The 12,807-nt window shown below is 36.5% G+C and overlaps 1 protein-coding gene and 1 pseudogene across 1 annotated transcript; both read right to left on the reverse strand.

Annotated features, from left to right (window-relative positions):
- Positions 1-2,925: 2,925 nt before the first annotated feature.
- Positions 2,926-3,044, reverse strand: LOC120597767 (uncharacterized; annotated as a pseudogene).
- Positions 3,045-8,714: 5,670 nt separating this feature from the next.
- Positions 8,715-10,205, reverse strand: LOC120597561 (butyrophilin subfamily 2 member A1-like). Its single transcript, XM_039856101.1, has 2 exons — positions 9,620-10,205; positions 8,715-9,056 (listed from the first exon to the last, which is right to left on the reverse strand). Exons 1-2 carry the CDS (start codon positions 9,693-9,695, stop codon positions 8,761-8,763), a joined length of 372 nt encoding a protein of 123 aa, XP_039712035.1. The 5' UTR covers positions 9,696-10,205; the 3' UTR covers positions 8,715-8,760.
- Between the last annotated feature and the right edge of the window lie 2,602 nt (positions 10,206-12,807).

The following is a 12,807-nucleotide window of genomic DNA, read 5'->3' on the forward strand; positions in this document are numbered from 1 at the left end:
CATTCAATGAATTGATATGGGAAAGATACTAAAAAAATATTGTGACTCCCATGAGGTTATTTTTAAGAATGTGAAAATCTTTGACCTCTTATTTGGGAAGATACTAAAATGGGATTACAGTGACAGGAGAGTTTGTAACTCCTTCCTTCAAATTCTAATGAATTTGACTTCCTCCCATTAAAGTTACACATAAAGAAAATGTACAAAATAATCCTATAAGTATTTTAACAGAGAGAATTAAATCAGAAATATTAATTTAAGAGGCTAATATATTCAAAGAAGAAAAACATTATAATTTAAAAACAGCATATTTGTCTTGGCAGAGAATGTAAAGCTTTAGAAATAGAAACATATGATATTGTCAAATAAATGGACAGTTAAACTTTGTAACCATATAGAGAATTTAGAAATTGCCCTGGTATCTATAAGAAGTTTATGGGAAATAATGCATTTGTAAATTGCTGCAGATTTTCTACATTATTTACTAATGTTATAGAGATAACTGAATATATCTTATAAAAATTATTTTAAGAATTCCACAAGCCTTTATGCCCCTCCAATTTCTAATAATTAAAGCTCTAAATACAAAAAGCAAAACAATAAAAAGAGAAAAAATTACAAATACATGTAATTAACTACATAGAAAAGTCTCACAAACATAATGGTGAGCAGAAAAAAGCCGGACTTAAAAGAGTTTATGAATGTGAAATTAAAAACCAAGCAAAATTAATCTATAAGGTTAGAAATCAAAACAGTGATCACCCTTGAGGAAATGGTGACTGGAAGGGGAAAATAGACTTTACTAATTATGTTCTGTTTTCTGATTTAGGTGCTGGTTTCTCAGGTGTATTTGCTTTGTGAAAATTCACTGAGTGGTACATTTAAAGTTAGAACTAAATTCATTATGTATGTTAACTCTTTTCCCTTTTAGAAAAAAGAATGAAGCTTGCTGCCAGTGTTAATTTAACATCACGCATAGAAATGCTATGTTTTCTAGGATTTGACATTTTTGGTGACTGAGAATTACTATATTTTGTAGTGGAAATACCACTACTGAAAACAAAATGCTATAAATAGAATGATGTCATTTGTTTCCAAAGACTATCAATATACTAGAGTGATGCGAAAATAATAAAAAAAAAGTGAAATATTTCATGGCAAACTTTGAGGGAAGGTTAGGACTCTAATCCACAAAGTATCTCGGGGTAAGTGCTGCAGCTGCAAGCGTTGCCAGCAAGTATTCTCAGGGAAAATGGGAAATGGGTTAAATTAAAATATATTTTACAGACAAAGTATTAGGAGAAAGGAAGGTAAAATAGTTTTGTAGTGTTGTTATACAAGATTATGTCTAAGAAAACCATAAAACTAAGAAGACATAATGTTGACAGTACTGACAACATACTTTTAAACTTCTATAAATGAAAGATACCATAAAAATTATAAGACAAATACAGACTAGGGAAAAGTCAACATTTATGAGTAAAAGAGCAACTATAAACTGATCAAATATTTTTCAAAAAGATGATACCTCTCAAAAAAACCTAGTTAATTTAAGGACATAAACAAAAAATTGAAAGAAGAAATAATACAAACTGGTAAGAAACACATGAAAAAATATACAATTTACTTCTTATGAGGATAATGCAAATTTTTATGATATAATTTTTTACCTATCAGACTAGTAGAAGTGAAAACAAAAGAAAATCTAATATTCAGTGTCATCGACATGGGAAGAAGTGTTTATTCTCATACATTACTGTTAGGAGTATAAACCAGAATAATTATTAGACTGTCCATATAGTAAAGAAATTTTGTGATTATCTTGAAATTGGAATTGTTACATTAAGGAGTATAAATCTAATCTTTTGAGAAATTTACCTAGTGAGAAATGACTTATGTCACTGCATAAAGACTTTATGTGCAAATATGTGTATTTTATTATTTTGTAATAATATAAAATTGAAAACACTCAGTTTTCAAGATGGTAGAGTAGGTAAATGCTGTTCATGCCTCCTCCTATGACCACATTAAAATTGCAATTAAATTATGGAAGCGTCAACTTGGAGAACCATCTGAAGACTAGCCAAACAGAAGTCCTATAACTAAAAATATAAAGAAGAGGTTACATCGAAACTGGTAAGAGGGGTGGAGATGTGAAAAGGGCTCGTCCCATACCCATGTGTGGCAGTTGAGCATCAGGAGAAATATCTCTGTAGTAGAGTTCCCCCAGGAGGAACAAGAGACCCTAATCTCACACTGGGGTTCTCCAATCCAGAATTCCAGTGCAGTGAAGAGGAGTTCCCACAAAAATCCCACTGTGAAAATACGTGGGGATTCTGGCCATCTGAGTGAGATGGAAGGCAGCCAGAAATGCAGAGTTCCTTTTAAAGGGCCCATGCACAGACTCTCACTCACGAGCACTCACTCTGGGTTCTGGGGGAGGGACAGCAGCTCAGGAGGTGCCAGAGACACACAGGGAAAAACTGAGTTGTGTGGATTTAGTGTAAGAGCTGAAAGACAGCCACTATTGTCCTTTTGTTGAGTCCTCTTCCTGTGTAGCCCCTCTGTGCTGAGTGCACACAGCCAAATGTGGAGCTGCATTGGCCTGGTAAGATGCATTCATTTCACCCCTGTGACTCCCTGAGACCCCCCCGACCACCACCACCACACACAACTGGCAAATTGCTGGTGGCAGTTTTGTTGCTAGGCAACTAGCCTAACCCCATGTTCTCAGTAAGGGGCTTTTTCAGCAGCAATCAACAGACCTTGCCTCACACACCTTGGGAGACACTTTCGTGGCAGGAAACCAGCCCTGGCCCAAGCTGCAGTACTTCTTTTTTATTTTTTTTAGGTGAGGCAACTCTTGGTTGACCTCACAGATTGCAAGGACCTTGTCAGCTTACAATCTTTATTTTTTATTTTTTATGCCTACAGCATCTGGTCATCTTAGGTGGTCTCCCATCTAAGTACTAACCAGGCCTGACTCTGCTTAACTTCTGAGATCAGACAGGATCGGGCTTTTTCAGGGTAGCATGGCCATAGACAAGCTGCAGTATTTCTTGACTAAATATCTAAGGTGTGTGGGCCCAAGGTAGACAGTGGCAGGCCTCAGCATATTCTGAGACATTTGCTAGTGTCCACAGGCTAAGCACTGGCACCAAATCTGCATCTATACTAACCTGGGAAGCACGACTTGCCCCATCCTCGGGCCTCTCTGGAATCCTGCCCCATCTAATTCGAGTACCACCTGAGGTTCCATCAGCTCTTGAGTCTTACAGGCAGCCAGCAGACAGCTTCAGACATTGGGGTGTCCTAGGCCTTTTGCTGAGCTGCCCCAGGCCCGGTGGCAGCTGGCCTTGGTTCAATGCATGCACCCAGGTCCAGCACAGACAGTGACCAAGAACAGACAGCTTTGTAGCTCCTACCAGTTAGCCCTGAGTTGGTCATAGGCAGCAGCTGAACTTCACCTGCAAGAAAGCCCCTCTCAAGAGGCTCCAGAAGAAACACACCAGGAGCCTGGTGTTAGACCTCTACAGAGAACCGTCTAATTAGCCACACAAGTGGCACAAACAAAGGGTGATCTCAACAGGCACGCAAGCCCATTGGGGCAAATCTCACTCCGTGGGGTCAGCCCCCAAAACAGCATCTCATATGTTGTGGGCATGACCAATTCTCGCAGCCAATCAGCCTGAGAGTCAGTCCCACCCACTGATGTGCCAACAGCAATCAAGGCTCAACTGTAACTGGAGGACACACACAACCAAGGGACACTCCCGCAGCACCTGGCACAGGTGATCAGAAGGATTGTGCCACTGAGTCACACAGGGCACCTACTATATAAGGTCACTAGGCTAAAACTGGGAGACATAGCATTTCTACTTAATACATAGAAGTGAACACAGAGAGGCAGCCAAAGTGAGGAAACAAAGAAACTTGTCCCAAATGAAAGAACAGGAGAAAAATCCAGCAAAATAACTAAGTGAAATAGGAGCGAGCAACTTACCAGATACATAAAGCAAAACACTAGTTATAAGGATGCTCAATGAACTTAGGAGAAGAATAGATGATCTCAGTGAGAATTTCAACATAGACAGTAAGCATAAAAAAGAACATAGAAACCATAAGAAAAAAACAGTCGGAAATCAAGAATACAATAACTGCAAAGAATAATACACTAGAAGGAATCAACAGTAGATTAGATGAAACAAAGGATCAAATAAACTATTTGGGAGACAAGGTAGAAGAAAACATAAAATCAAAACAACAAAAAGAAAAGATAAATAAAAAAATAAGGATAGTTTAAGGGACCTCTAGGACAACATCAAGCATAACAGCATCCACATCATAGGGGTGCCAGAAGGAGAAGAGAAAAAGTGAAAGATTGAGAACCTATTTGAGGAAATAATGACTGAAAAATTCCCTAATCTGGTGAAAGAAATACACATACAAGTCCAAGAAGCACAGAGTCCTAAATAAAATGAACCTAAACAGAACCACAACAAGACACAGCATATTTAAAATGCCAAAGGTTATAGACAAAGAGAGAATTCTAAAAGCACCAAGAGAAAGGAAGTTAGCTACTTACAAGGGTACTCCCATAAGAATGTCAGTTGATTTCTCAGTAGAAACTTTGCAGGCCAAAAGGGATAGGCGTAAAATATTCAAAATAATGAAAAGCAAGGACCTACAACCAAAACTGACCCCTAGCAAGACTATCAATTAAAACTGAAGGAAATATAAAGAACTTCCCAGACAGGAGAAAGCTAAAGGAATTCATCTCCAGAAGCCAATACTACAAGAAATGTTGAAGAGACTTCTTTAAGAAGAGGAAGAAAAGAAAAAAAATAAATATAAATAATAAAATGGCAATAACTACGAACCTATCAATAACCACTTTAAATGTAAATGGGTTAAATGATCCAATCAAAAGACATAGGGTAGCTGAATAGACAAGAAAACTAGACCCATGCATATGCTGTCTACAAGAGATCCACTTCATATCAAAAGACAGGCACAGGCTAAAAGTAAAGGGGTGGATAAAAATATTTCATGGAAATAGAAATGAAAAAAGCTGGGGTAGTCATACTTACATCAGACAAAATAGACTTTAAATAAAAAGATATAACAAGAGACAAAGAGAGACACTACATAAGAATAAAGGAATCAACCCGACAAGAGGATGTAACTCTAGTAAACATTTATGCACTCAAGATAGGAGCACCTAATTTATAAAGCAAATATTGACCTACATAAAGGGAGAGATCAACAGTAATGTAGTCATAGTAGAGAATTTTAATACCCCATTGACATCGGTGGATAGATTTTACAGAAGAAAATCAACAAGGAAACAATAGGCTGAAATGACACACTAGACCAGATGGATTTAATTATGTTTTTAGAGTGTTTCACCCCAAAGCAGCAGAATATGCATCTTTTCAAGCGCACATGGAACATTTTCCAAGGTAGAGCACATATTAGGTCACAAAAAAAGTCTCAGTAAATGTAAGAAGACTGAAATCATATCAAGTGTCTTCTCCAACCACAATGGCATGAAATAGAAATCAATTACAAGAAAAAAAAAACACACAAATACATGAAGTCTAAATAACATGTTACTAAACCTTCTTATACCATACACAATAATAAACTCAAAATGAATTAATGACTTAAATGTAAAAACTAAAACCATAGAACTAGAAGAAAATATAGGCAGTAAACTCTCTGACATTACTTTTAGTAATATTGTTTCTGATATATCTCTCGAGCAAGGGAAACAAAAGAAAAAATAAACAAATGAGACTATATCAACTAAAAAGGGTTTGCAGAGCAAAGGAAACCATTAACAAAATTAAAAGACAACCTACTGAATGGAAGAAGATATTTACCAATCACCAATCATCAGAGAAATGAAAATTAAAACCACAATGAGATACCACTTGTCAGAATGGCATCATCGATAAATCAAAAAACAAGTGTTGTCCAGGATGTGGAGAAAAGGGAACCCTCATGCACTATGTGTAGGATTGCAAATTGGTGCAACTACTATAGAAAACAGTTTGGAGGTTCTTCAAAAAATTAAAAATAAAACTATCATATGACCAAAGAATTCCACTTCTGAGTATTTATCTGAAGAATTCAAAACACTAATTCAAAAAGATATATTGTGGGTGCCAGGCCTGGCTGGTCCCAGGTCTGGCTGTGATCCAGGCTCACAGCTAAGAATAGGACCCTGGATTTAGAATGTTCCACTAGTGTAGTAGGGTGCCTGTGTCTAACATATGTAAACATAATTCAGCTTACTGTATTACACATGTGCTCCCCTGGGGAGCAGAAGAAGAGCAGGAGCAGAAGCACATTCCCTGCAATAGAACCGTGCTCCCTACAGTAAAGTTGGTGCCTGTCATTTCATTCTCATGTCAGCCCCTTTTGCATTCTTCCAACTGGGCATCTTACCACCAAAACCTTCACTTCTCAATCAGCTCAGCACTGACACACATGCATCCCTATGTTCACTGCAGTACTATTCACAATAGCCAAGATATGGAAGTAACCTAAGTGTCTATTAATAGACGATTGGATAAAGAAGTTATGGTACATGTATGGTACATGTAGAATATTACTCAGCCATAAAAAAAATATGAGATCTTACCATTTTCAATGACATGGATGAACCTAAGGGTATTATGCTAAATGAATCTACGGAACAAAATAAATGAACAAACAAAATAAAAATAGACTCAAAAATACAGAGAACAAACTGGCAATTGCCAGATGGAAAGGGGTGTTGGTGGGTTGAGTGAAAAGATCAAGGGATTAAGAAGTTCAAATTAGTAGTAAGAAAATAGTCACGGGGATGTGAATTACAACATAGGGAATATAGTCAATAATATTGTAATAATTATGTATAGTGCCAGAGGGGCACTAGACTATTCTGCAGGATCACTTTGTAAATTACATAAATGTCTAACCACTATGTGGTACACCTAAACCTGATATAAAATATTATTGAATGTCAACTCTAATTGAAAAATAACAATTAAAAAAACAAACAAAAAACAAAATAAAAGAATACAATCTTTTGTAATTTGTTATAGTTTGTTAAGAAGGAAAAGAAGTTGTAAAAACATATGTTGTAAAATATTTTAAATAAGGTATCGGTATGTATATATGGAGCAGAAAACTACTTGACATTTTACTAGTGTTATTAAATCTGCTTCAATACCTATTTCTTGAATTTTCTTCTAAGTTTTCCCTGTCCTTATTCCAATCATAATATTTCAGCTTCAGCGATATTTGTTTGGCTTAAAGAGGGAACCATATGAAGATTTTCCCCCTATATTGTTGAATGGGTAATACAGGTGGAAAAGTGCCAATGAGTGAGTGTCTTTAAGAAGAATAGAAAGAAGCTTGATAAAGTGAAGGAGAGATTTCTCAAAAGACCGAGATCTTCAGATGACTCTTGAAGAGTTGCTCCAGAAGTCTTTAATAATATTTGTGACTTAATCCTCCTAGAGTCAATGTGGGGAGGTATGACAAAGTTTGGAATGATGAGCATCCCAGAGGTAACCCGTGAAGGGCCAAGACTAGAGGGGATTTGCTGAATCCTGAAGGCTATGGGCTGCATTAGACTCCAAAGACCTTTTCACAATTGTTACTCAAGGGAAAGAGAGGTAGGAAGCTCCAATAAGAACTAAGACATAACTTCACACTAGCCTGATTGGTCGAGGGCTCAAAACAGATTTAATTTTGTTTTTAAATGAGTTAACATAAACATTTTTGAAGGTTAGTTTATATATAAACATAATTACATAGTATTATTACATTTTTATTACAATGTATAATTATTAAAATTATAATTATATGTAAATATATTATAATTACACATATAAATATGTTTAAAAGAGATAACTGGAAGGGTACAGAATGATCTGGTAATGAGAGTTACTTTGGAAGAGAAAAAGGAATACTGAAGGGAAAGGGAGAATTATCAATTTTTATTTTACTCCTTTCTGAATTGAGTTAGATACAGTGAGCTTAAAATATTTTGTTATTAAAAATGAAACAGCATCAATGATGCTAACACTCACAGTAGTCAATTCAGCATTCTGAGGACCAACCCTCAGTCCATTTTAGCCTTTCCCACTGGCTCCACTCTTCAAGGCCTTTTTATTTCTGAAAAAAAATCCACCAAATTATTGGTTTTCTCTACTGTTTCACTTAGTTATTGAATGTCGATTATTTCTGACTTCAATCCTGTAAGGATAACTTTTTTTCATACAATACCAATCCACCCAGTTACAAGCCTCATAGTCACTTCTTCTAGACAATGCATTCAAGACCTGACCACTAACATCCCTGTTGAGCCTCTGTCTATCACAATAGCCAACTGGGATTCTAGTTTCTGAGAGTAGTGGTACAGTTTGGTGATCATCATATACTTTCTTCAAAATGTGTAGGAAAGACATAAGAAGGAAATAAATGATCTATTTTTATGGTAGATATTTATGGAAGTAGTTTAATTTTAAAGTTAAGCACAATATGTCTATAAATAGATTAAGAGGATTTGGGGTTAAATACATTATCTAGAAAGTTGACCAGCCTGAAGCACAGTTGCCTTCTTGTCTCTGTCCTGTTCACCATCCTTCCCCCAAAATCAAATGCAGAACACTTACAATTCTCTCAGAGTAATCTGTGTTCTCAGATAATTACTCACTTATCACCTTTAGCTCCAAAATGGCTTCTTCGAAATCAGTTTCTTTTTTAAAAAGACACATGTACATTCCATTGTTTGAGACCTAGACACTGCAGATTCTCACAGCTACTCTTCCCTCGGTGATGTAATCTTTCACCAGCTCTCCCTTTGAAATCTACCAGCTGTTTTCGCATCTGCTCCATTCCATCTTGATACATGTACACAGCATCTGAGAACTGGGAGCGGAACCACCACAGCTCCATGTTCTCCACGCTCATGTCCGGTGACACACAGCAGGGCAGTGTGGTGTCTGCACCCAGCATGGCCACAATGGGCTCTGAGGAGCCAATGACCAAGAATGAAACTGTGGAATAGAGCCATCAGTGACAAGAATATCAGCATTTTAGAACACAATATCATTACTGGCCCAGTAAAGATCCATAAACGTACTCTCATTCATACAGCCATGATTTGCCACACACATTCAGGCTGAAGATGGTAGTGGACAAGACAAAGAGTATTTCTATGTTTCCAGAGATTATAATCAACAGGGTCATTTCATATTAAGCAAATGATTTTTTAAAATGCAATAGTGGTAAATTCTATGGAGGAGGAGAGAAGAGTGCTGGAAAATCATGAAACTAGAGTTTTTAATCAGGTCTTGGGCATCAAAAAATGCATTCCTCATGAAACTGAGACCTGAATGAATTAGAAGGCATTAGTGAAGTAATTCTATCTGATCCTTCTCTCTAAAATAATCATTGAATGACTAATTGCCCTTGTGGGTAAATGAATGGGTAAATAAATCATTATATAAAAATAAAGGATTTAGAATTAACCCAGGTATATATGAAAAGTAATGAAGTGATTTAGTATTTCTATTCAGAGAACAAGAAAATTCAGGTATAGAGTATAAAATATTCTCACCTGAGCTCCACATGGACACTTGGAGAAGCAGGATAAAGATGCCTCTTGGCAGAGAGAGGTCCAGGGAAGCCATCATCTTTCCCAGAGCAGAGAACAAAATGACACAGAGGAAGGTCCTGAAAACAGCTGGAAGAAAGACAAAAATGGGACCCACAGGTAGAAACTAAGTTATAACTAAGGCGTTTCACAGTGCTTCTAAGAAATGGCCTCTTTTAGCTCTCAAGCTACTATAGTGTCTCTCTTAGGGAATATCAAGGAAGTCTTTGACACACACACACAAAAGACCCTTTTTTTCCCTTTTCCAAGGAAACAGTCTTGTTCCATCTCAACAGTCATGTTCTGCGATAATAAATCTGTCCACAATCTCTCTAAATTCTTATTCGAGAATAACATTTTGTCCAATGGACAGAGAGGAAGCAAAGAGCAGCTGCTGAAAAGAGACGATTTTAGCCCACATATTATTTGGCCTTAACAAATTCTCTCCCCACACATTCCTATATGATGAAAGAGCAGATATAACTTGAACGGTCCTCTGTCAACCCCCAGGATTCTTGCCATATTTCCTCACTTCTCTCCCTCATGCTCATCACCCACAAAATGCAGCAGTCACATCTTTTAAATTCTTATAGAGATGAAGGCACCCTGGAACTTTCTCATCCTCACTGCTGCAGAAATGAGTGTTCTGCCATTCTTCCCAGTTACCTGCTCTCAGCTGCCCACAGGTCTCTCCTATGAGACTTGCTTGAAGATGCCAGGGGAGTACCAGATGTTAGAAAATTTGAGGTAAAGGAAGAAGCCTGGGTGGTCTTTTAAAGGGTTTCAGAAAGTTAGGAGAAAGACAGCCCCTGAATAGGAACCTTTTGGCCATGCACTTCTCTTTGGTAACTCTGACATATTCAAAACTGAAAGTAAAATAAGAAATGGATAGAGAACTTTGACCTGGCATGGATAATAAATCTATCTAATTATTACATACTTACAAGGTATAGAGAGGATTTTAAAAAGTGATTTCTTTCTTTCTGAGAAGTATATTATCCAAATTATTACCATTGGTATTAGAACTTGATTGCCTGAGTTAAATTCTGGTAAGGCTACTTACAAGTTTATGATCTTGAGTAAGTTCTACAACTTCTTTGTGTCTATTTCCTCATCTGACAATGAGTTTAATTATACTACCTATCTCAACTTTTGCATGAAGATTACATGAATTAATATACATAAAGCACTTAGAAGTGTGTGAGTAACTTTTAAATTCTGTGTATTGTTAGCAATTTTTATTTTATTTTATGTTTTTTATGTTTATTGGGGTAACATTGGTTAATAAATTATATAATTTTCACGTATACATTACAAATTGATATCTATATATTCTATTGTGTGATTACCACCCAGAGTCCAGTTTTCTTCAGCTACCATATATTTGATCCCATTTACCCACTTCACCCTTCCCCACCCCCCTATATTTGACCCCCTTTGCCCTGTCTACCTCTTCCCTCATCCCCCACACCCTACTCTCTGGTAACCACATTGTCCATGTCCCTGAGTCTCTGTTTGTCCTGATCATTTACTGCTTTTAGGTTTATATCCCACATGTAAGTGATATCATGTGGTTATCAACTTTTTCTGTCTGCTTTATTTCACTTAGCATGATTACCTCGAGGTCCATCCAGGTTGTCACAAATGGCAGTATTTCATCTCTTCTTATGGCTGAGTAATATTCCATTATATATATGTACCACTGCTTCTTTAGCCAATCATCTATCATAGGACACTTCAGTTGCTTCCATGTCCTCTTGGCCACCGTGAATAATGCTGCTATAAACATCAGTGTGCAAATATGCTTTTGGATATGGATTTTCAAGACTTTGGGGTAATTACCCAGTAGAGGGATTGCTGGATCATATGGTAGATCAATTCTTAGTTTTTTGAGGAACCTCCATACTGTTTTCCATAGCAGCTGTACTGATTTGCCAGCAGTGTATGAGGGTTTCTTTTTCTCCTCATCCTCTCCAACATTTGTTATTAACTTGTTCTGCTGATTATAGCTATTCTAACTGGTATGAGATGGTATCTCATTGTAGTTTTGATTTGCATTTCACTAATAGCTATCAGTGTTGAGTATCTTTTCATATATTTGTTGGCCATTTGTATGTCCTGGGGAGAAGTGTCTGTTCAGGTCCCCTGTCCATTTTTTGATTGGATCATTTTTGTTGTTGTTGTTGTAATTGAGTCATATGAGTTCTTTGTATATTTTGGATATTAGACCCTTATCGAAGATGTTGCTTGCAAATATATTTTCCCATTTGGACGGTTGTCTCTTTACCTTGTTGAAGATTTCTTTTGCTGAGCAGAAGCTTTTTAGTTTGATGTAGTTCTATTCATTTATTTTTGCTTTTACTTCCCTTATTTTTGAGGTCAAATTCATAAAATCCTCTTTAGGTCCAAGGTCCATGAGTTCAGTTCCTATGTTTTCTTCTATGCATTTTATTGATTCCAGTCTTATATTCGGGTCCTTAATTCATTTTGAGTTACTTTTGGTGTATGGTGATAGACAACAGTCTAGTTTCATTCTTTTGCAGGTGGCTTTCCAGTTTTCCCAGCACCATTTATTGAAGAGGCTTTCCTTTCTCCACTGTATGTTTTTGGCTTCTTTGTTGAAAATTATTTGCCCATATAAATATGGGTTTACTTCTGGACTCTCGATTCTCTTCCACTGGTCCATGTGTTTTGCTTCCAATACCATGCCGTTTTGATTATTGTCTCTTTGTAGTATAATTTGAAGTCGGGCAGAGTGATGCCTCCAGCCTCGTTCTTTTTTCTCAGGATGACTTTGGCGATTCGGGGTCTTTTGTGCTTTCATACAAATCTGATGATTTTTTCTTCTATTTCTTTAAAAAATGCCAATGGGATTTTGATGAAGATTGCATTAAATCTGTATAACGCTTTAGGTAATATGGTCATTTTAACTATGTTGATTCTTCCAGTACAAGAACACAGAATATCTTTCCATTTCTTTGTATCTTCTCTGATTTCTTTTAATAGGGTCTTGTAGTTTTCATTATATAGGTCCTTCACATGTTTCATTAAATTTATTCCTATGCATTTTATTCTTTTTGCTGCAATTGCAAAAGGAATTATTTTTTCCACTTCATTTTCTGATGCTTCATTATTAGAGTATAAAAACGCTA

The sequence above is a fragment of the Pteropus medius genome, unplaced genomic scaffold (assembly GCF_902729225.1).
Source record: "Pteropus medius unplaced genomic scaffold, Ma_sr-lr_union100, whole genome shotgun sequence".
NCBI classification, from domain to species: Eukaryota; Metazoa; Chordata; class Mammalia; order Chiroptera; family Pteropodidae; genus Pteropus; species Pteropus medius.